The sequence below is a fragment of the Gekko japonicus genome, unplaced genomic scaffold (genome assembly GCF_001447785.1).
Source record: "Gekko japonicus isolate JY-2015 unplaced genomic scaffold, Gekko_japonicus_V1.1 scaffold33, whole genome shotgun sequence".
Classification (NCBI taxonomy): Eukaryota; Metazoa; Chordata; class Lepidosauria; order Squamata; family Gekkonidae; genus Gekko; species Gekko japonicus.
Window position 1 is genome coordinate 299,361 of NW_015174272.1, and position 25,569 is coordinate 324,929.

The following is a 25,569-nucleotide window of genomic DNA, read 5'->3' on the forward strand; positions in this document are numbered from 1 at the left end:
GATAGTTACTTTGGCTTTCGAACCGCTGGGTGGGCGGGAGCTAGGACAGAGGGTCGAGAGCTCACCTCGACCACGGTGGGACTCGAACAGGTGCTCGAGTAGATGTTAATGCAGGCGTTATACTGCCTGCGCCACCGCTCCCAATGCTGTTCTACGAAACGACCCCTGACAATAAGTATAACATTCAACTGGTAATACAGTGATGACAGATTGCTAACTGGAAACTGATCTTCACAAAACTTCCCAGTTGTAGAATCATGGAGCTGGAAGGAGTCATACAGGGCATCTAGTCCATTGTTAATTTGTCTCTCTCAGCGTTGCTTCCAAAGTTCCTTAAAGGAGGCTGTAATTAGGCCACTACTGGAAAAGCCTTCCTTAGATAAAAAGGACCTAGCCAATTAGCATCCTGTATCAAATTTGCCATTCTTGGGACAGGTAATTGACCGAGCAGTGGCTGAGCAACTCCAGGCTTTCCTGGATGAGACCTCTACACTTGACCTTTTCCAGTCCAGCTTCAGGCCTGGTTTCAGGGCTGAGACAGCACTTACTGCTCTGGTGGACAACCTCTGGCTTCAATTGGACCAAGGCAGTTATGCACTGCTGGTTTTATTAGATCTGTTGGCAGCATTTCACACAGTTGACCATTTTGTCCTGGTCAACTGTCTGGCCCCATTGGGGGCATGGGGTACTGCCTTGAGTTGGTCTTCTTCGTTCCTTCAGGGAGGCTTTCAGAGCATTTTCATCAGGGATAAAAGGATATCCATATGAGGATTGGACTGTGGTGTTCCATAGGGTTCAATCTTGTCCCCGATGTTGTTTAGTGTGTGTGTGTGTGTGTGCGTGCATGCGCACCTTCTAGCAGAGCTTGTCAGGAGGTTTGGGGTTGTGTGCTAGCAATATGCTGATAACACCCAACTCTTCCCCCTGCTGGATAAGCAACCAGAGACAGCCCTCTCGGCCTTGAACCAGGATGAGATGGTTAGACAGTGTTGTCAATGCAAAGAACATGAAATTAAGCAAACTCCAGAGGACAGTGGAAGAAAGGGGGGGCTGGTGTGATGTGGTCCATGGGGTTGCGAAGAGTCGGACTCGACTGTGCGATTGAACAACAAAAGAAGTCCAAGGCTGGAACTAAAAAAAGAAGAAGAAATTCCTGGAATTAAGTTCCACTGAATAACATAGGATTTCAGAGTAGGCTTGCTTAGGACTGCTCCTCCATAGCTTCAGTGGAACATACTTGTATATTATGTGACCAGGAAGAGTCTTCAATGTTCTCAATATAGGTTGCAGTGAGGCTGGTCCAAGATTTGGACATTCTGCATTATGTAAAGTGAATATCTTGTCTGATGCATGTTTAGGTAAGAAATTTTTAGTGTACAGTGTGTGTGTTTGAAAATCTGGTGATACCGCCCTTTAATTTGCTTGTGTGTGGTCTACACGTAACGATTGTAGTCAGTGTGAAAGTCAGAGGAGGAAACAGAACTGTATGTAGGTCAGTGCAGAGAGTCATTACTGGATAGCAAGAACCACGAGCATTTCTGTACAATATATTCAACTGCTTCAAATAACATTGTCAGCCATCCTTAGGTCAGTATTACCTCAGTCAAAGTTGGTTGCCCTGGAGGTGGGATCAGAATACAGGAAGGATTAGGAAATCTCTCCTCTCAGTAACACAATAACATATCACTATCAAACTCAAGAGCTAGATGAGGAGCTTTATATTCACCTATTTCTAAACTTTAGAAGGATATACCGATAATGCGATTGATTTGTGCTGAGGTTCGGTTGGTCATCTAACTGTGAACCAGGGTGGTGCAACATGGGAGGGAGTATCTCTCTCCCTGTATGGAGGAATTAAACAGGCTCTGCAGCACTGTTAGTTCTTGTTCCCTTATAACTTCAAGGGTTGGGTGGAGTGCTGTTAACTAGGATCAAAAAATTTTCATCAGATCTTGGCAAGGCTTGCCCCCCACCAGCAGTCAGAATTCTTAAAAGTTTAGAGCAACCTGGGATGGGGGAATTAGGCTGGGGATGCAAATCTCATGGTGTGTATCCTGTACCCTAATCCCCCTCTCTGCTCAAGATAGTAATAGTAGATAGCATTTATAAGCTTGTTCCAATCAATTTTCTTCTCTTTTCCTGCTTTCTTCTGCCCTTCTCACCCACCAGCCAACCCACCTTTATCTGCTCCCCAGTCTTCAGCTTTCCCTCCTTCCCTCCACTTGGCGGCCTCTCCCTGGAAATACTGTGTGCAGTGCCATCCCCCAGGCTAGGTCGGGCCCAGTTGCACAGTGGGCAAGGCACAAGGACTCGTGAGGGGTACCTCCCCACACTATTTCCTCTTTTCTTCCTCATAGAAGTCTCTATATCCTTACCATTCCCTGCTTCCCTTTGTCCTTCCCACCCACCTACATTTTATATGCCTCCCATCTTTAGCTATACTTATTATTTACTTATTTTATATCTTGCATTCTCCACAATGGGTAGGGCTGCCAAATGCAGCCGGGGGCGGGGAATCCCCCGTTTCGGAGCCCCGATTCCCGGCGCGCCGGAATCGGGGCCCGGGGAAAACCCCACCCCCGCATGCGCGTCACCCGGAAGTGACGTCGCACACTGGGGGCAGGGCCACGCGATTTGAGGGGAAAACAAAGAGTTTTGTTTTCCCCTCAAATCGCGTGGCCCCGCCCCCAGCGTGCGACGTCACTTCCAGGTGATGTGCATGCTGCGCGCACACACACCCGGGATAGTCCGGGAGCCCCCCGCTCCCGGACAATCCAGATTTGGCAACCCTAACAATGGGGACCAAAAGCAACTTGCATCATTCCTCCATTCTATCCTCACAACAACCATTTGAGATAAATTAGGCTAAGTATTGGAGTAGGCCAAGGTCACCCAGTGAGCTTCCACAACAGAGTGCTGATTCAAATCTTGGTCTCCCAGATCCTAGTCTGAAACTCTAACCAGTACACATACAGGCTTTTGGGGGGTGGGGCTATTGAACAGTAGCTAGCAGCCAGACCTCATTGAGTAGTTCAAGTCTTGTGGTGGGAAGTCACACAGTGATTAGTGGTGAGTCTGGTACTGAGTCTTCCCTTGTAGGCCAAAACAGCCCTGGAAAGGGCCCAGCTCCCTTCCTCTGCCTTTTACTGACAGAAACCAAGGTTTGCAGGCTGGCAATACTGTTGTAGTTGCCTAGCAATGGCTACAACAGCAAATGAGAGGGCATTCATTTCTTAAAGGTACAGGTGCTACTTCTATTATTTTTTTATTTTAATCCCCCATTTCTTCATTTTCAGATTTCAGATTTTTCTTCAAACCTGTTTTTCCCCCCAAGGTTTCTTGATCTGTCCTATCTTTCCATGGCCCCAGTTTCACAATTTAAGTATCCACAGATAGGGCCATGTTGAGATTGAATTAGATGTATTGATGATGGTAGTGGAGAACTAGAACTGAAAAGTGGTGGCTTGCTTACAGCCACATGGTATATTCATGATTTCATACTCTTATCTACTACATTACACAGATTATACAAAAAGTATAACTGCAGGCAATAGTTAATTTCTTAAGAAACTAAGGGGATCTTTATGTTGCCACGCCTCTGCAAACATGTGAACTTATGTTCACATATCTCTTAAACGCAAGACTGCCTGGAACATATTATTGGAGACTTGGAATAAATGTGCTATAATGCCAGATGCATAAGGGGAGATTGTGGTTATCGTACAGGGATTTGCAGCTGGTAGGGCTAACATATTTCACTTTGGGATACCAGGTTTATATGGCAGGCAGAAATTGCATGCATGTGGAGGTCTGTAAATCACCTGAGTGATAAACTGGTACATAGCCTATGATGAAGCCTTTTTCAAATTCAGCTTAACATGCTCAGTGTTATTTTTATTTTGAAAAGAACAAAAAGTCATATTACCTAAACCAGGAATCCCCAACCTTTTTGAGTTTGCGTGCCCCTTTGGAATTCTAACATAGGACGGTAGGCAAAATGACAAAATGGCTGCAGCAGTAGATGGAGGCAATCACAAAATAACTGCAAAAGGTGCAGCCAACAGCAAAATGACACTGATCGAGATTATAGGTATCTCTAATAGTAACTCCTAAATATTTCAGGAAGAAGCTCTCTTTAACAGTATGTCTTTTAATCTGCACAGGCAATCAGAAGCCCTCCTGGGCAAAATCCTCTCCTAGCCTCATCCACATTTTAAAAACACTTGGCGGGTGCCAGTAAAGGTGTCAGTGGGCATCCAGGCACCCACAGGCGTCATGCTGGGGACCCTTGACCTAAAGCGTGCACAGCGGAACAAAACATTGTTCTCTTTATGACCCCCTCCCAAATACAATAACAATACAATACAAATACCATCTTCTCAGGTTTATCAGGTATGTTCTTTACCATGGAGCACATTATTCGACATAATGTGGTGGATCTTAGTGAGATCGTACAAGCAGTCCTGTATACTTTTTAACACATGTTTTTTCATATATGCATTCACAATTAAATGCTTATTGCTGAAGCTACTGTTACCTGCCCCTGAATTACTACTTGCTGTTATACTAGTTGCATACACAACTGCTCTAAAATAAAAAAGACATCAGAAAGTTGCCTGAGAAGATGATTGATGAAAGGATCTGGATTCTGGACCTGAGGATTGATGGACAAGCAATTCCTCCAGACCTTTAATATTTAGCACCAATTTTTTAATGCTGAAATAATGTCTCTCGTATGGGTTAAATGTCTTTACATGAATTCATTGCTATTTCCCATGCCACTAGCAGGATGATACATTAACACTGCAAAATGTCAGTTATTCTGTTTATAGAGTTGTTCAAATTTTGGACCACTCTTAGAAAGCAAAATCTTCTTAAAATGACACCCCTTCCTTCCTGGCAGTTTCCCATCCTATGCCTGAAAAGGCAGAGTGTGTGGCCTGCTCTGGACATGTGGCAGACTGCTGAGGTGGGAGAACAGACGGCTCTATTTCAGATTGCAGGTGATTGCCTTTTTGAAAGTTCTTACAGTGAAAAACTAGCATAGCATGGAAAGGGCTAGGCTGAAATCTTTCTCCTTGATGTGCTACATTTTTTTATTTGGATGGAGTATTTGGTGGTGGAAAATGCCATGAAGTTGCAGCCAACTTATAGTGACCCTGTAGGGTTTTCAAGGCAAGAGACAAACAGAGGTGATTTGCCATTGCCTAACTGCATAACAACCCTGGACTTCCTTGATGGTCTCCCATCCAAATATTAACTGGGGCCAACCATGCTTAGCTTCCAGGATCACATGAGATCTGGCTAGCCTGGGCTATCCAGGTCAGGGTGTGAAGTATTTACATGGCAGGTATTAAAAATGAGTTTTCCTGCCTGAAGTTTGAAATGGTATAGCCCTATCTAACTCCCTCAAAATTATATATTACCTTGTTTGGCTGCATGTGAAGACCAGGCCTATATCACACCTTAATTAGATATGGAAGGGAGGTAAGTCTGGAAGGTAAAGCACTCCTCAATACACAAGGATAGGGAAGAGGTGGGTTCAAATTCCCCTCAGCTATGAATCTCATAGGGTGACCTTGAGTCAGTCATTCTCTCTTAGCCTAACCTGCCTCAAGAGTTGTGAGAATAAAGCCCTGACCTGGATAGCCTAGGAGGTGAATCAGATCTCGGAAGCTAAATAGGGCCGACCTTGGCAAGTAATTGGAAGGGAGACCTCCAAGGAATAACAGGGCTCAGGATGCAGAAGCAGGCAATCAAGCCACCTCTGAAAATGTTCAAACCCCACTAGGCATAGCAAGAAGTCACCATGACTTCCAGGCATGCAAGCACACACATACACACACACACACATGCACAACACCCCCCCCCCAAATAAAGAGTTGTGAGAATAAAATGGTGGATCAAGCACCATATATACCTTCATAAGCCCTGTGGAGTAAGGATGAAAAAAATGTTATAGATTATCATTTTAGATTTGGGAAGTATGACAGCCCAAAGAGCTCTGGCAACACCATGGAAGTTCACTGTTTCTTGTGGGTGTTATGGTAAGCTGTGAAGCTGATTCTTCATATAATTAAGGTAATAAGATCTCCACCTGAAATATTCACTGAGACTTTGCCAGTGAAGTGTGGACACTTGTTTTCCCTATTGTTGTCTGTAGCATTAGATTCTTTGATAAGAGGCTAGAAAAATTTGGCCACCCTTAACTCATTTATCTACTGTGTTATGTCAAATCTAGGCCCACAACTATTACATTAACAGTTAAAGTGACTGATTTTCAAACTGCCCCCAATTAATTATGCAGGCTTATTTTTTTAAAAACTGAAATGCTTACAAAAACAGGAATTGCTGGCACCACCTTTCAAACTGAATTGCCCACACAGGAAAGAAAGTCTCTAAATGCAGCACACACAGGCACCGTTTAAAAACAGACATTAGATTTAAAAAAAATGTTAACATCTTTATTAACAAATCTTCATAAACGTGCATAGCCAATCAATTAAAACTGATATATTTTGTCAGTTGGCAGCTCTAACCAAATCAAGTGACAAGTCATGAGAACATAACAGATAAGTTCAATATACAAATGGAAATGTTCGTCTTGTTGATTGCGGGAACGGGCTTAAATAAATGGACGCTTCACTCTATAGAACATTGATATTGGGGGGGGGGAGTTTGGTCTTTCAGACATGCATATAAACAATACTCAAAATAATATGTGGCAAGCTGAAAACTACATATTGAGTGTCACCTGGGACATCTGCAAACAGCTTTATGTATATAATCTCTCCCTGCAATATGCAACCAGCAATGAAATATTTTGTACTGAGCTCCTATAATAATCTTAAGAGAGGGCAAGGTACTCTGAACATGCTGAAATGTACTCCATAACTGCTTTGCATGTTTCACAGTGAGGCACTGCTTTCGAATCCTGCTCTGAGAGTCCCTGGCTCAAATGAAGCCCTGTTTTCAGGAGTGCACAATCAAGGGGAAAGCCTAGACACAATGAATTGCTTGTAAAGGAAGGTGGGCAGGGGGAGAACACACATATTCACTAGTGTACCATAATAGCTAAGCTAACGATCAGTAGTCCCTGTGACAAATCTCCCCTCTGCTGTGAACTCACCTTTGGCAAGCCACATTCTCTCATCTTCACCCAACACCCTACCTTTACAGTAGAGAGATCATAAAATTTCACAGTTTTTTAAAAATACAAGATGTGTGGAGAAACGGCTGTTTCTTAAGCTGGAGTTGAGGGTTAGCTATGCTGTACAAAGTACAGCTAGCACTGGACTCCCTAAATGTGTCTCTGGAAGCCAGGGCCCTGCTGTGCTGCTATGGATGTGACCAAGTCCATAAGGGTAAGGATACCAATAGGAGAGTAATGCCTGGTGCTGCACGCACGGTTCCGACCACTTTAAAAAATCTGAATTCGTATTAGAACCCCACAGTTTTAAACCTGTATGAATTTCAGTGAAGTGATGTAACAGAGAATTTCAGTGAAGTGATATAACTGAGCGCTAGGATCCTGCTTACTGACGGGGGGGAAAGGTCTGCGGAATAACTGCGTGTTGAGGGGGGGGGGGACTGGCCCCGTCGCTGCGGATTAACAGGTGTCTGACGCTGGTTGTGCGGGACGCCGTCTGAAGGGGTGGCAAAGAGCCCCGCGGGTGCCAGACCTCGAGGATGGCGCGCTGAAGCCGCGGTGGAGGCACCGCAACAGCTGGCCGCCAGCGCCCTCTGGCTGCGCTCCTCGGCCAAGCAGGCTGGTCACGTGAGGCGCTCAGGGCCTGCCGCCGCTTCCCCCAGTCAGAGCGGAGCGAGCCGAGGCAGAGACGAAGAAACAAGATGGCGGCTGGTGGCGATCCGGAGCGGGCCACCGGCGATTCGGATTGAGCCCTCGGCCCTCGCTACTCGGCGGCGCCCCCTGCCTGGGCCAGAACTCTGACCGCGGGGCGGAGCGCCCCCGCAGCCGCCTGCCCGGAACCCGAGTGCCCTCGCGAGCCTCTCCGGGCAAGCCCCCCGGCTCCCCCCGCCCCACCAGGCCCCATCGGGGGGCTGAGGTCCCGACTACGGGGCAGCAGCCGGGGCAGGTGGGCGGCCTCGGCCCAGGCGGCTGGGGCTGCCGGGCCCAGGCAGAGGGGGGTCGGGGCTGCCCAGGCCTCCGCTCCCTCCGTCGCCTCCTCCAGAGGGGGCGGCAGGAGGAAGGGAGGCAGCGGCGGCGGCGGCAGCAGCAGCACCCCTGGTGGGGGAGGCAGTAGCAGTCGGGGCAGGGGCAGGGCTGGAGCGGCGGCGGCGGCGGCGGCGGCGGGGGGAGGAAAAGGCGGAGGCAGCCGGAGCAGCAGCAGCAGCCAAGGCAGGGCTGCCTCTTCCCGGAGGAGAAGCAGCAAAGTGGTCTACGATGATCACGAGAGTGAGGAGGAGGAGGAGGAGAGCGTGGTGTCCGAAGAAGAGGAAGAGGGGGGACCGAAGCGCGACTCCGAGGAAGAGGAGGAAGCGGCGGTGGCCGTCGAGGAGGTCGACGACGACTCGGACTACCCGGAGGAGATGGAGGACGAGGACGATGCCAGCTATTGCACCGAGAGCAGCTTCAGGAGCCACAGCACCTACAGCAGCACCCCAGGTAGACGGAGGGGGTGCGCACTCGCGCTCGCGGCGGAGGGGGAGCCCCGCACCCGTTTCCCTCCGCTCGGGCAGAGGTGCCCGTGGCCTCGGGAGGAAGGAGGGAGATGCCTGTCGGGGAGAAAGGGGTGTTTGTGGCCATGGGGAGGAGGAGGAGGTCGGGGCAGAGGGAGAGGTGAAGAAATTAGGCGATGTTTGAAGCGCAGCAGCAGGGATGCGTACGGCAGAGTAAGGGGGGGGTCCGCCCACAAACACGGAGAAATAAAAATAGAACAAGGTCCTCGCAGTGCAGTACGGTAGGGAAGCATCCTGCCCTACTTGAGGGAAAGTGATGCTCACCGGGGGAAAAAAAAAAGCGCTTCTAATTACTCCTCTGGAGCATCAGTTTGGGATTCCAGAAATAAGAAATAGGGTGGTCATAAACAACTTTTTTTTTTGGAAGCAGATATGGAGTTATTAAATTTTAATGAAAGATATTTAGATAAATGGTTATTTGGTTACTTCACTCAATTTTTTATGCTTTTTATACTAATTTAAAAATCAAATAAATATAGTTTTCTTGGAAGGTTTGTTTGGGTTTCTTAATTTTTATTTCAACCACTTTTCTGAAAAACTTAATATTCAAATGAGCCTGTTTGTCTGTTTCTTCAGAGTGCTGCTGTGTTTTTAGGAGGCAGAATTCTTCCTAGTAATTTCAGAACATCTTTTGAGACAAGAAATCTCAACTTTTTAGACGTTGCTGTCGCTGCCTGGTTTAGGGTTTTAATTGTAGTATGATGTCTAATGAATTATCATTTAATTAAAAAAAAGTAAATATTTCAATTTGTACAACATATTACATCTGGTGTTGTGCTTAATTTTGCTGAGTTGGTGTGCGAATTATCATTTAATTAAAAAAAGTAAACATTTCAATTTGTACAACATATTACATCTGTTGTGCTTAATTTTGCTGAGTTGGTGTGAAAGCAAACATGTGGCAACTGTCATAGCTACGTGTTTAAACAAACAGGTAAGTATCAGGATTGGGACCTAAATATTGACAGTTGAATTGCTGAGAAGTCAGGTAAGAGCTTTAATAGTTGCACACTTTTTGGAGGAAAGTTAATTGGCAGTACAGTTTGCATTTTGCAGGATATGTTTAATATCACAGTGACTGTGTGAAATTTACCAAACAAGGTGCATTTTCTTACTTGCATCTCATCTTCAAAAGGCTTTTAACATTTTTTTGTGTTAACATTAATTGTGAAGTTCATTGGGGCAGGCTTTGATGTACTGAAGTTTATTGGTTGCTGAAGTTGTTCCGGCTAAGAGAATTCTACTGCTGTAAATTAATCCATTTTATATGAGAGTTTACTGTAAAGCTTAGTATGGCTATAGTGTTCTCCATTCTGTCAGCTTAATGTGGTTGACCCTTCAGCATGAACTCCTTAGTGCTGTTTTGTAGCACTAATAATATTTACCTATATCTGCGTGCTTGAGTAGAATTTTGATTCAGGATGAGTCCCAGTTCAGCACCTTTATAACAACAAGTGTTACGGCTGCTGACTTTGGTAATATATTTTTAGCTTGATTGTAATACAATTTCAGTCCAAATTCTGTTTTGCCTATTACCATTTCTACTAATTTAGAGCTACTTCTTATTGGCATGCAAGTTATTTAACATGATATTACATCATTGATGGCATAAACAGCTAACAATAAAAAGAGAAGCTTCTCATATATAAAGGGATAGTGTCAGTTTTTTAAAAAGTTTATTCAAGGTATTTAAATTTGTTCAAGGTATTCAGTATGGCTTAGTGACTAACAGCCAGCCAGCTTTGTGTTACACTTTTTTTGTGACTGATTCTTCCTTTCAACAGGTGTGGTTAGGGTTTTCTTATTGTTACAGTGCCCACTGGTGGGTTGTGAATGAGTAGATATCTGTAGTTATTTTCTGATTTCCTCTTCTGTTCCCTTCTTTTGATTAGCATTTTTGAGGCATTGAAGTATTGTGTGGTTTGAGTGACAGAATTCATTGCCTGGGATTGCAGGATAGCAGAGGTCTCCAACAGGTTACTTTGGTCTCTGTTACACACTTAAATGTGTATGGTTTAGGAATATGCAAAAATTAAAATATTCTGTTTTGGTGATAATGAATCTGATATTGCTTCCAAGTCATTTTTTCCCCTTATTGCGAGTCAAACACACTAACTGATGACTTGTGGAACACTGGGAGAATTTATTTTGTTCGGTAAATGTTCACATTGTTATGATGAGCACTGTACAAGAATGGTTTAGTGCAGTGTTCTTCTAGCCGTAGCAAGTGGTTTGCAGGTGCTGTCCCTCCCTTTCCCTTTGCTTGCAAATTCCCACTCCCTTCTGTTTTGGAGCAAAACATGGTGAAACAGTGTGACCATAATGATGTTGAAGAAGCATCAGTGCAAACCAGAGTTTCAAACAACTGGTTAGCAAAAACGCTGGTGTTGCTATAATCAGGTTTAACAGCAATATGAAGTTTGAAGACTTGGGAAAAGAGCAAAGGACTGTGCAAACCAGCAGGACACTCCTGACCTAACTATGATTTGGAGGTTGAAATATGACATCTAAAAGTACATTCAAGCATTCCTTTGCTTTTTAAAGCTAGTTTCTGGCTAGCAACTCTCATAGAAGGTTAGAATTTTGTGAAGCATTTGTGTTCGCAGTAAATGCTTAACAATTGTGACATGGGTTCTTTGCTAATGAGTGTGCAAGAATGGAAGACTGAATAAATTAACCTACTGTGAGTTTTAAGTCACCCTTCAAATTAAATTGTTTTTTAAACTATCATACTTAAGATTTAGTAATTTATACTGGAAGCCAAAATTTTTGTCCTGTCTATTCGGAAAATTGAACCGGGGATATTTACTTAAAATATTTATATGCCCAACTTTCTCCCAGTCATCCCAGGACCCAGGCAGGTAACAACAATGTAAAAACAATAACAGTTTAATAAAACTAAATCAATTTATGCCTCTAACCAGCTGGGTATTCCACCTTTGTCTGGGCTTGGGTATGCCCCAAAATCTCTTCCAAATAGCCTAGGAGGGTAGAAGCCTCCCTGACCTCTTCTGGGAGGCTGTTCCAGAGACATGGAGCAGCTATTGAAAAAACCCATTGAAAACCTGAGCCCACGGCAGAACATGCCTTAGGCAATAGGGGGTATGGGAAACACAGAAGTTGATGGAAAAATCAGAGTTGCCACGCTGAAACATGCAGAGACAGGCAGACTGGGAATGTTATGGGTGAGTACCTATACTTTAGCACATTGCTGACAACACCCATATATGACCTATGTGAAAGAAGCCAATGAGTGCACAGCAACACTAATGTGCTTCCATGATGTCACAGTTCCTTGCCCCACCCACAAAACAGAGAAAGGGAGGCAACAAAGGGAATTCAGCATCTTCAGCTGTGCTGAGGACTGTAGGGTGCCCACAAACGTGTCCTGTACTCCTGGGATCTCTGTAGGTGGTGTTCCAAAACTCCTGCAAACAAGTACCCTTTTTGACAGGTGGACAACAAAGGAAGGAAGGATGAAGAGTCCAAGCATATCACTAGGCCACTTCCACAGCTCATTTGGGAGAGGAAGTCTTTAGGGGAAAACCCATAGTTTCTGCCAGAGAAGGTTCTGAGTGCTGCTGAAGGAATAATGCCTCTAGGAGAAAATGAAGCTTTTTGCCTAGCAAAAAGAAGACATGATAAAGCATCCTTCACAGAGGGCATCTCTGTCATCTCCACAGTAATTCACTGGGGCAAAGCATACCTGTGGAAAATGGGACTTGGGGTTTTGAATGCCGTCAGAAGAAGAGGTGGGTTCAGAGCTGTGGAAAAAACCAGGTAATGAACATAATCAGAACTAGGGTTCCTAAAGCAAGTCAGATAAGTGGGGTAGCTAATTCTCTTGTTCTAGAGAAGTTTCTTTGCTGCTTGAAAGCCAATTACTGTGAAACAGTTTGCAGTGGTGCAGGAGATAAGTACTGCATATATTTCGATTTTCCCCAAGTTTTATTTTTTGTTCCGTAGTTTCAAAAATTTTCAGCAATTTTACATCTTTAATTATGTTGGCACCTAATAAGGTGGGTAACATTGCACTGTCAATAGGGTCCATCATGCCCTCTTCCGCATTAGAAGTGTGTTTGCAGAGAACCAAAAAAGATACAAGGATAGCACTAAGTAGCGTTCAGCAGTAACAGCAGACAGCAAGTGGGCTTAAGCCATCTGCACGTGGTTCTGCTCTAGTCCCCCATCCTTCTGGGGTTCTCACAGTGTAGGATTCCCCTGTTGAGGAACGGTGTAATCACCAAGCCAGTACTTACCCGTCCCTTGTAGGCAGTTGCACTGAAACTCTGCTTGCAGTTTCTGCTGGGTTTGTTTCATGGAGCTGTGATACTTCAAGGCAAAAGGTATCATGAGTGTCTGGCCAGCAGAAGCAATGATTGGGGTGGCTGATGGTCACCCAGAAATATAGTTTTGTTCCCACTTGTAAGTGTGCCAGACATTGCACTGATATCACAGTGATGCACTTGCTGGTATATTTCAAAGGGAAGCCACCCCCTTCTGGACTGTGCATACTTGCCTTGTCTCCCTGTGTGGGCAACACTGCTAGCAATTGCTAAGGGAGGAACGATTGTTCAGCCAGTACACAGTAGCTGTATATTGAATGCGGGGGGAGTCGTGGTAGACATTGGCAGCAGTTAAACATTGAGGCATGGAACATTTCTTCTCCTGCTTCGTCTTGTGGAATGCAATGTCTGTGAATTCCGAGTTGGAAGAGTAAAGAAGAGATACCTGTTAGGCATTAGTATTCTGAGGAGTGTACCAGTACGGGCCCTTTACTGTGGAGACAAGTGGTACCAGTAAACTCTTCCTATGTTTGTTATCGTAGCCTGGTTGAGTAAATGTGAGGTCAAAGTGTTAAAGCCCCCTGTCGTGCACTCTGTCATCTGCAATAGGGGTGTCATGGTAGAGTTTTAAATGCCACTTAGACGTGCTGGGATATGCTGCAAAGTTAGTTGGAATCTTAGGCCAGGAAGCAGTGAGGCAGCCATTGTTTTTAACTCCCGTTTGTTTCAGTGCATTGGAACAACAATTTGGTGAACTGTAAGCGCCTCTAATATTGACAGATGGTGTTACATTTCTAACAACTGTACAGACACTAATGTTCATTTCCTGTTTTCCATGTCTAATGAACTTTTGTATGTCTCTAATACAAGATTCTTAGTTGCTTGCTGTTAAACTTACTGGAGTTTCGTTTTCGTGGTAGGGACCTGGACAGTACAAGTCTGCAAGATCAATTTAGAAATTGCACGCAGTATTGTAGTTAAAACAATTTAATTCTATACTGCGGTTTATTTTCAGATATTTCTTACCAGGCCTGGGTTCAGATTTGAGCTCCTTCTGCAAAATTTGGAGCCAGTATCAGCCCCTTACTCGAAATGCACTGTTTTAAAAATGTTGTGTGTATGTGTGTCTACCATAAAAGATATACTTCATGCTGATTTTTCTTAAGGTTTCTTAAGACTTTGGCAGCGGTCATTCACCATACAGGCACATTTCTGCAGAGGGCTGAGGTTTACTAGCAAGAGCCAAAGAGGTTTAATATATTTCTGCAGAACAGGAATCGTCCATGCATAAGACTGTGCTATGAGAGTGCATATTGTGAAAGGAATTAAAAATAGACTAGGGCTGCAATCCTGTGCATTTAGAGTTATCAAATGGAGGAATAACTACAATGAAGAATTGGAAATATGCAGTTCTGAACTCCTGTATCAGTGGAGCATCTGAGAAGAACTCAGGCTTTCAGTTGGGCTGGGAGGGTTAGGGTGGCCGGGATATTATTTGTTAATGTGAAGATTTCCATCCTGCTTCGCATGTAGTGGTTTACAAATTAAGGGAACTAAGTATAAAAACATCAATAACAGCAATCATTAAACATGAGATGGCCAACAAAATACATAAGATACAAAGACCTAAGATACAAAAACTAAAGCAGAATGCACCCAAATCAATAAATGGACCACCTAATAATACTTTCTTCAGTCTTCACTGTTGTATGTATTCTTTGGGAAATAATTTTGCATGTTTTCCCCGTGATTTCTTGGGGATTTCGATGCTTTAAAAGGCTGGCATTTATACAGAAACTAGTGTGCTGCTATGAAATTGTTACACACTGAAAACACCAAGTGTAAAAATTAGGTTTGTGATGCTAATGTGAAGCTGCGGCATGTGATCAGGCATCCAGGGGTGATTTGTGATTTGTGTACCATCCTGTGAGCCTTTTGCTGATTTAGCTCTGCCTGTATTCTTCTTTTCAAAAGGGGTTGTAGGTTGTAAGGTAGGATTCAAAACTGTGTTGGATGGGGAGTTTGCTATTGATCAGTGCTTTAATTACTTAAAATGGGAGATTCCAGAGTAGTACCCGATTGCAGATCACCCCCTGATATGCAGAAACTCATTCCATAATTTTAGGTAGGTAGCTGTGTGATTACTAAAACCATTCTGAACTTGCTCATAGTACTCCTTTACTTGTTTGCAGTCTTTCCTGCAATCTAGTTGCAGCAATGAGGTTTCTATTAGTGATTTCAAAAGATTTGAAGCAGACTACGCTGTCATTTTTCTTATTTCCCTCCCTCCCTCCCTCAATTCCTCACCTCAAGCAAAGAGAGCATTCTAAAGTGTAGGTCTTGCTCAGGTTTTCTGTCTACTACTCTAACTTGTCACAGCTGACATTTAGGAGGGAACAAAATAAGTAAATTAGGAAGAAGAAAAACAGTAAAGCAGAAATGGTTATGGAAGGCACTGTAGAAGAGTGAGCTCAGCGAGCAGGGGATTTTCCTGATTAAGAGCCAGCTCCTGAGCTGTCTTTCAGCTTCTCTTTCCCCATCTCTTGTGAAACATTTGGGAGAAAAAACTATTTGCCCATTTTCCCTTACCTTTTTGTAAGGAACTGTGCTTGTTTTTCTTATTAAAATTAAAGGGTGGAGGTTGAAAGCAGGCCTATTGCCCCACTATGCCACATCTACAGTATCTGTGGCTCCAGTATCTGCTCCTCTCACCATCCCCACCTCCTCTCCTTCACACCAGCCAGGCTTCAGCACAGCAGTTGGGTTTGCACAGCTTGCAGGAAGAGACTGGGTGCCCTTATAGATGTAGGAAAGAAGCAACAGATTAAAGAGCAGCTGGATTTGAAGATCTCTTTCTGTGGCTGCAACTCTGCTGGGTCCTAGAGAGAGTCCTTTCCTGTCTGGGTTAAGTTCTTGTATAGTGCGACACTGCAGCCAGGTTTTAGGAACCAGTATTTAGATACCCAAGTGAATTGGTGCCTAGAAATTGTCCAGTGCCCAAATGCTGGCCATTCTTATTGAAGCACTTTGTTGGTGGTTTATGAAACCTTTTCTGAAAATAAGATTACGAATAACTAATTGAAAGAGTAGTTGTATGTATGTGTGTGTTAATCTCCACATAAGGAAAATCGGGCATGTTAATACATGACAAGGTCAGAAAATTTAATGGAGTGAAATAAAACATAAATCTGGTTTTTCTGACAATAATGGTGTCCTAGAGCAAGTTAGTCCATAGTCCTCCTTCCTTCCACTCCACAAGCAGGGCTGTGCATGATGATCTTGCAGGGCTGTTCTGGTGAGGTGCAAATCCTCATTTCATACCTTGCCTGCTCTGCTGAAGCAGCATTTTCAGAGAGCTCCAGGCACACCCCTTCTGCAAGAAAACAAAGGACTGAAGGAATCATATGTGTGCACCATGCCAGTTTGCCCAGACTCTTTCCTCTTTTGAATGTAAAAAAAGAAATCCAATTGTTCTGTATTTACTGTGACTCAGTTTTAATTTTTCAACCTCCAGAAAGGTTTTGGATGTTATGGCATCTGTAGCAACTTAGATGTGGAAGCGCCTAGTTGTGCTACTGCTGCAGTGCCGAAGGGGAGTTGCACAGGGATTTTTTATTTTATTTTTTGAACTTCAGAGGTGCTTGCAGGTCTCTTCCCATGCATGTTCCTCTTTGGACTCTGCAGGAGCAACACAGCTGGGAAATGCAAGACACTTGCAAATCCAGATGATTGTAACCTCAAACCTTCTCTGAGAGAGCTTGTTTGTGCTTCTTATCATTAGAGTAGTGGCTTGAATCTAGAGAGCTTCTTGTGTGAGCAGAAGGTGCTTCCAATTGTACAAAGAGAGAGACTCCTGTTTCTGCTGATTCTCCCCTTCAGCTCAAATTTTCTCTGGCAAGCCCCATGTCATTCCAGAGGGTTCTCTAACCTCTGTGTTTTTTTGAGATTTCAAGAGGTTGCAGTGCAAAGGAGGAGGGAAGTCCCATTCTGTGTGCAGAATATCACTTAGTCTGTATGTTTTATAATATATAGAGCAGCTTCAGCAAAAGATAGTTTAAATGTGTATCATAATCCAGGCAAACTTTACGCCTGCAAATAACATTCCTATGTTGTCTTATAATTGTGAACTGGGTTATGTTCAGAGATGTCCTTCATCCTATGGAACCTTCAGGTCCAATCTCATGGCTTTGAACCTATATGTAGAGATGTAAAATTTTCGGAAATTTTGAAGCTCGGAAAAAAACCTGGGTTTTTTCTGGTTTTTTTCGGGGGGAAATGGAAATTTTCGGAAAAATTGGAAAAAATGCTACATTAGCATTTCTTTTGTCTTTTCTAGTTTGAAAGTCATTCTGTTACTTTAGGAACATAAAATATGACTATGGACATTTTTACTTGGCATGAAATTATCACAACTAGCATATTATTATTTATATTTATTTATTATTCACATTTTTATCCCGCCCTCCCCAGAGGCTCAGGGCTCTATATTAAAAATATAGTGTATCCAAACAATTATTACAGAATACCTACCCACATGCAAAAACAAAACAAACTTTTTTATTTTCTTCTGACAATCGCACTTCCTAAAGGAAGAAATGCATCTTGTTCTTGCATTGGAGAGTTCAGTTTGTAACCTAGGACTTGCTTGTCCTAAAACGTTCCATAATCAATTTTTTTTCCTTTTCTTTTTTCAATTTTTCAGGAAAAAACAAAAAGGCTTCAGGAAAAAAACCGCTTTTTCCCCTGAATTTTTCCGGGTTTTTTTTCCCGGGCCTTCACATCTCTACCTATATGTACTCTCTCATAAATCCTTAGGAGTAATTTACTGAAAAAAACATTAATTACAACTTTGAAGCTGCAATGTGTTCACAATGACACCCATTTGTGGTTCTTAATCTTATGAAATAGTGAATCCTCAGACAGAAGCACTAGAAGATTTCCACCCCACATCTCTGGTTGCAGGCATATATAGCACTGGAGAAGACTGTGGGGAAGATTTGTCATTGATATAGTCTTGTTTATTTATATGTGCACACACCAGTCATACCCCCTACAGAAAAACCAGGACGGGTATTTGACTTATAAAGGATTGACCAAATAATGGTCAAATATTTTAAAGCATTGCATTTTATTGAGAACAAAAAAACTTTGATAATCATGTTTAATTCTTATGTTAACTATCAATTAATTCATTATAGTTATTACTAAACCATGAAATTAACTTAAAAATAGAATTATGCCTTTCAGCCATGGGTTGGATACAGTAGACTGTGGAACTGAACTTTTCTGCAACTGGTGACCCACAGGAGATGTGACATCAGGCGTTTGCTGTGTGTGTGGGGGGGAATCCATAAAAATCATTGCCTTTTTACTTGAAGAGAGAATGGCACTCTGACAATTATGTACTCTCCTACCCTCAATCCATGGACACTGGAAGTAGGTTGTTTCTTTTGTCTCTAGTGGGGAGGGAGTGCCTACCATCCTCAGTTCTATTTCTTGCCTCCCGAGAGCAGGACTGGGAAAGAGCTCCATGTTTATTCATCAGGTTCCTAAGTTTGTTTCTCCATTCATGTAATTTTACTTACTGGATCTGTCTACTCTTCTTCTCTGCTCTGCAAAAGCAAACACCAAAACTGCTTCTTTTGTACAGCTTTCACTTTCCGTTTCTGTGGGCTGTGTGACTCAGCCTTGGCAATGGCCTCAGCAGCTTCCTCACCTTCCATCAGATGCTAGGACTCTGCTAGGGCTAATACCACTGGGAAAGGGCATGCTACACAGTGATGAGTAAGCAGCAGGTGGAATCCCCTTGCAATTTTTCTGAACTGGAAGAGGAAATGGCAGAAGGCCTCTCTATCCCTATGGAACTCCAGGCCTGGATGGAACAATTTGTTAGTTCCCAGTGGGATTGCAGTCAACGGGAGGTGCCCCTGAAGAGGTTTAGACATCCACCCACTCCCTCCCTCTTATGATGCCAAGAAGCAAGTTTCTTCACAGTGGGATACCAGGCAGCAAAGAGCACAGCCACCTGGGCCTACCAAAGCAGCCATGAAGGGTCTAGCAGCTTCATCACAAGCACCCTCATTGTCCTCATCTTTCAGCTCCCATGAAGCAGTCTGTAAATAATTCAGCTGAGGAGTGGGTGGAAATGTCTGATGATGAAGAGCCCCTTCCTGCCCAGCACACCAAATGACTTTTCCCCCTAGAAGGACTCCCCTTGCTCCTCTGTAAAGCTCTGAAGATTTTAAAGCTTTCAGCTCCCAAGACAGAGCAGGTACAGGATTGAGTAGAAGGAAGAATCAGATAAAGGGGACCTAGAGGTTATGTTGGAGTCCAGGGAGTTAGACTCCATTTTTCTGTTTCCCAGGTTCGTTATCCCAGAAGTCAAGCAAGAGTAGGCCATCCCATTTTCTTAAGGGTTTCATGTTGAACATTCTTTTGTGCTTTATTCTTTTCTTCATGTGGTCACTAAACTTCTAAAAATTCCAGTAGTAAACGCACCTGCAGCTAGCCTGGCATTTAGGAGTACAGCTTCCCAAGGATGAAAAAGGATACTTCTCAGTCTGAAGAGGAGGGCATCTTGGAATGGGTGATTCCCACGAATTGCACAGGGAGGCAGGACTAAACTCTTCAACTTCCAGTCTCCATGGTGGGAGTCACCCTGGCTCAGTTTGCTTCCTGCCTCATTAGGGAGTGCAGTTTTGGAGCAAAGCTCTTTGCTCTTTTTTATTTGCTTTTTCTCCTGGAGAGATTTTATACCTGAGGGAGAGTTTACTAACCTCTCCAACTGTTCCTCTTTCTCTTCGTTCCTTTCATACTTCCCTGTTAGCTCTGCTGCTTTTGTCTTCGTAATTTTTTCTCCCCCCCCCCCCTTTCCATGGAGGAACATGGAAGAGAATGGCCCTGTAGCAAGCCTTGGAGGCTCTGGAGGGATATTAAAAAGATGAGTTTACCTCTGAAAATGATGGAGACCCTCTCCTCCCATCTGTCTCTTGGGAAGACAGCTCCCCCACTGAGTCTAGCCCAGAGTGGCCTAGGAAGACTGCTGGGGCCCAAAAACAAAAATGTTTAAAAACACCCCATTGAAAGGTATGAAAATGGCTCCTTGGGTGCAAATGGTTCTCTTGGCTGCCAATTTGGCCCCTGGAGGCTACGATGGAACACCAGTCTCCCTCGTTGGACAGCCCCCAAGGCGCTCTCAGCTGCCAGTTTGACCCTGGGGGCTACAGTGACATGCTTGGCTCCCCCCGTTGGACACCCCTTTGCTCTCTCAGCTGCCAGTTCAGCTCCCATGGGGCTGTGATGGCATGCCAGGCTGCTCTGTTGGATCCTCTCCTGAACCAGAGGGACTCCTTGACCACCAGAGTAGATCTTCAGGGGGTAAGGTGCTGTCTCTCTCCCACTGCTTCTGAGGTTGTGGGCGGGTGGAATCTTTCCTCAGCTGACATTATGGAATTCTTAAAGAGAGTCATGAGAGAGAAGCTGCAAGGCACGTGATAGTGTTCCTCCCTCACTCCATCACAGGGATTGAAGCACTCCAACCTAAGATCACCCTTGACTGCCAACAAGCAAAGGTATAGGCATAGGGAGGAGCAGGCTTCATCTTATTGGGTCCCTCTCTCTCAGTGGCCCGCCATAGTGGCTCTCAAAGCCTCTTCTGCTGCTGCCACCCTTGCTAGGGTCCATGGCTACCCCTCAGGGATGGACAGCCTCTCGTCACAGTCAGAACCAGGGAAGGAGGCGGGACAGTTTTCCTCAGAGGAGGCCTCTGTAGTTGCTGACCAACCCACATGCCTGTTCAATGCGGATGACTAGTCCCTTTTATCCTAAGCACTACACGTCACAGAAATCTCTGACTCCAGGGAGGAACCTTCAGGGAATAATCCAGGCCCCAGGGGGATCAAGGAATTTTTTCCAGGGCTCCTTCCTCATAGAGGTTAGTTTCCCTTTCCCGTTTTTTTCAAAAGGCTGATGAGGGGAGAGTGGGCCAAGCTATATCTAACAGGCAGTTCCCAAATGTTACCGAAAGATTTATTTCTTGGTTCCTCAAGCTATGGAATTCTTATATGTTCCCCTAGGTGGCGAACATATGGCATGCGTGCCAGAGGCGGCTCTCAGAGCCCTCTCAGTGGGCACGCGTGCCATCGCCCCAGCCAGGCCCAGACCGTCATTAAAGTGTGGAATTCTCTGCCAAATAATTTTAAGTAAATGAAAACATTTGGGATTGCTTTCCTTCCTTTGTTTGGATCATCTTATGTTAATGTATGAGTTGTTTTTTCTAAACTAAAACCTCAGTATTCAGGTTAAATTGCCATGTTGGCACTTTGTGATAAATGAGTGGGTTTTGGGTTGCAGTTTGGGCACTCGGTCTCTAAAAGGTTCACCATCACTGCCCTAGTAGATGCTCTAACAGTAGTGCTACAATTCATAATCCATAAGGAATGAACTGGATAGAAAAGCAGACTATGTGCTGCAGAAATCCCATAAGGCCATGGCAATGACCATCACGGCACCAGCTAACTCTGCCTTAATCTCTAGAGCAGCCATTGTGTGGGCCCTGAAGCTGGTCCAGCTCACTCCAAGCAACAACCAAAGGACAATAGAGGGTACCAGCCACATTCACAAGGTGGTCACCTTCTTAGCGGATGCCTTCCTCCACGCAGTGACCTTTGTATCCTGCTCCATAGCTGTGGCTTTGCACATGGCAAGTGGATCCCCATTCAAAGTTCACAGTAATAGCCTACCCACTTCAAGGTGGAAGGCTGTTCAGTGGCTCTCAGCAAGATCCTGGTGGAAACCAGAGATAATAAGAGAGCCATGCCCAAGAGTCTGTGGAAAGATGATAGGAGATCCTTTCTCTCTCATTCCTCTTGTTCTCATCACGCCTTATCCTGGATTAGGCCAGATCAAAGGAGGGCCAGTGCTCAAACCCCTGAAGCCCCAGTTATCCAAGGTCCTTGTAGCTCTAGTGGACCTGATCTTCTAGCAAGGAATTCAAATCCATCCTTATCTGATGACATCCTCATCTGTTCTCCCACTTTGGAGCCAGCGATCAGGGACACCCTCAGAACCATTCAGCTCCTGGAAATCCAAGGGTTCACTTTAAACAAGGAAAAAAGGAGATTTACCTCATCACAGGGGATACAGCACATGCCAGAATATGCTTCCCTCTGGCAGACAAGCCCCCTCCCCCCGGGGATTTTGAGCTCGACCAAAAGATCTGATGAAAGCCAAGATTACCCAGCTGATGTTCCTGGCAAGCCTCCAGGGCTGAATAATCTCCTGCATAGGGACAGTTTCATTGGTGTGATTACCTACCAGACCGCTTCAGTGGTTTCTCCATCAACTTGAGATTCTGTGGAGGAGTAACTTAACTCCAAACCTAAAACTGTTTCTGAGACAGAACATGGTCTGGTGGGCTGGCCCCTGCAACTGAGACAGGACCAATTCTATATCTCAGACCACACCCTGCAACTTTTTATACCACAAGTTTTTCTGGTTGAGCAACATCACTGCTTAGCCATCCAGCCCAAGGCATATGGACATCAGAGGAAAAGATGATGGACATTAACACCTTGGAACTCAAGAACTCACCTTGGATTTCTCCTTCTGGGCAGACATTAGGGACCGACATGTGTTCATCAGGACAGATAATTTTTCGGGCGGGGGGGGGGGGCTCCAGGTTATCCCCTACATGCAGAGGCCCAATTCATCCCTTTTCTGGGCAGAGAAGCAGTTCGGAATGTTGGAAATGGATCTGTTTGCCTCATCAGGTACCACGTTTTTTCTCCAGATCCATCTCCCTGAGTCAGAATGAGTGGATGCTCTAACCTCTCTGTGGCCAAAGGGTTTACTATACATCCTTCCACCCCTCCCAGTGATCCAAAGTTCTATGGAAGATATGTCAGGAGGAGATGGAGTTGATCTTTGTCGCTCCATATTGGCTTGGCAAGCCATGGTTTCCATCCTTGATGGAACTCTCAGTTCAGGCCCCCTGGGAGATTTTCATGAGCCCAGACATATTGCAGCAAGGGCTGATTTGGCATCTGGATCCAGAGTGGCTCCATCTGACCATGTGGCTCTTGAAAGAAATGTAGTCTTGAACCTTGGCTGCTACTCAGAGCTTGCAAAGACTATCATAGCTTCTAGGAGGGCCTCCACAAGATGCATCTACAATACTATATGGGAAAGAACTTTCTCAAAGTGGTGCCAATGCAAGCACGTCAACCCCCTCGACCCTGGCCTGGGCCATCAGTTGGCCCTCCTTCAGAGGGTGTTCATCAAAAGCTACAAATGTCCACCCTTCCTTGCCAGGTAGCAGCTATGGTTACAATCCTACCTTATGTAGCTAATGTCCCTTAACTAGACATCCTCATAATTACTTTCTCCAATAGGTTGCTCAGATCATGCCTGCTGTGGTCTACAGGTGATGTTCACGGAGACTCTATATAGTTCTTTCGGCTCTCCCTAATCCTTTCAAGTTCTTAAGGGAGGTTCCCCCTAAAATGGCTGTGCACAAAAGCCCCCTTCCTCATGGTAGTGATTTCAGCTAGAAGGGTGTTGAAACTGGGAGCCATGTCAGCCAGAAAAGGCCTACATGTCTTCCACAAGGACAAGGTGGTGCTCAGGCCAGATCCCACCTTTATCACCCAGGTGAACTCAACCTTCCACAAGAACCAGGAGATTCACCTCCCTTTCTTCTGCCCACTTTCTAGCCACCCCAAGGAGAGAGAGTAGCACTTCTCAGACCTCCAGAGGGCCCTCAGTATCTACCCCCAATGTACAGAATCCATCAGAAAGATGGACTTGCACTTCGTTAACAGCTGCAAACAAGGGAAGATTATGTTCAGATCAGCCATCAGCTATGCCATTCAACAGTGCCATCTCCCATGCGTGAGGGGCAAGGAACATTCTGGTTTCAGTAGGGCTCATAGTCTACTCAATGAGAAGTGCAGCCACTACTGCAACCTTTGATCATCAAGCCTTAGTGGAAAGGAGTATGCAAGATGGCAACATGGTCTGTAATCTCAACCTTTGTCAGACACTACAAACTTAATTCCTTCTCTGCAGCCGATGCCGCCTTTGGACATAGATTATTGCAGGATATGGTGGAACACTGTCAATTCCCACCCTTGATTTGCTAAGAAATGACAGTGTAATGAAATTAAAAAGTTAGCAGCCACATATACAGAGGCACTGTTAGTTTTGTGAAATATTTTACTGTAGTCAGATAATGGATGGTCAATTGATGGATCAGTGGACTTGTGTGCCAGCTCTAAATGAAAACTCTGACATTGGAAAAAGTGACATTTTAGTAACAGTTTAACTTCATTATAAAAGTCCCCAAATTAAGGAATTCTAATTGGCATAATGTCTTTATGCATTGTTTCCTTCTATTAATATATAAATAAGATAAGAATTTGCTGTAGACTTTTTCATCTTGAGGCTGAAATTTTAGAGGTGACAATAAGACTGCAGACAGGGCATCCTTAATCTGGAATCCATTGTGCAATTAGTGTGGTGTCGTGGCACTGTACTTTTATTTAAGGGTAGAATTGCTCAGCGTCTAAGCAATAATTTAAAGCTACCGTTCTAAAATACAGGCACAAAATTCACGAAGAGCTGCAAATTACAGAATCAGTTGGTTTAAGAATATTTTAACAGTTATTTCATGTGTGTAACACGTGAGAAGCTATTGCAATTTTTTGGTATCTATTGCAGTGGATATTGTTAAAGGCAAAACTTTGGTGCTTTGAAGTTGGAGTGAGATTGTTGTACACAGGGGTTAATTAGGGATGTATTTTTTGGATTCTTGTGAAAATTGCATATTTATGGTTTAGGATTGCTACCAAGGTAAAACAACAGGCTTCAGCAGTTGCTGTAGATCTGTGGAGGGAAAAAGTGGTTTGCTAAGCAGTTAAATCTTTTGCACAGAATGAGAAAGGATGAGAATAATTATGTCTGTCTGTTTGTGCTGGGAACCATTTGCAGTTAAACTGCTTCTCCTACCCTCATCCCCATTCACCAGAGCAATCTTCTCAAACATTTTTGAATTCAGAATAATTAATGCACAGTTAAGATCATTGTTCCTTTAAATGAAGAAGAATGCACAATTATGCTAGAATGTAGAATAATTTGGAAAATCTTGTCATCATGAACATCACATACTTTGCTTTTGTCAGTAATTGTCCTAATATGCAACACAAATAATAGTAAAGAAATAGAATTCTGTGAATTTCCCCCATAACATTTACAGCTTTTTCATACTTGTACTATATGTTGAAGTTTAAAATTATTATAGGTTTAATTACAGAAGCAGTTATTTTTCAAGCGATTATTAATTTAGATTGTTGAACCAACCACAGTAACAACTTTTGCAGGTGATACGTAAAGCAGGTAGTATAAAAGGGAAGAATGTTCCATTATCCCAGATTTGATAGTGAAAAATGTAAATATTCTGATTTTTGCAAAATGGCCAAAAAAAATAATATTCACCAGGCATTTGTCACTTTCATTTCCATTTTTTAACCTCCTTTCTTTTTAGAAAAGAATGTTAAGAACTGGGTTAGGATATTAAATATTATAT

General features: G+C 44.0%; 1 protein-coding gene across 1 annotated transcript in view; it reads left to right on the forward strand.

The window, feature by feature from the left end:
* Positions 1 to 25,569, forward strand: part of BPTF (bromodomain PHD finger transcription factor) — a 122,461-nt gene that overhangs the window by 5,121 nt on the left and 91,771 nt on the right. Inside the window, exon 3 of the mRNA XM_015423639.1 lies at positions 8,382 to 8,626. Within this exon, the coding sequence (XP_015279125.1) occupies positions 8,382 to 8,626 (245 nt within the window). The remainder of the gene's footprint in view (positions 1 to 8,381; positions 8,627 to 25,569) is intronic.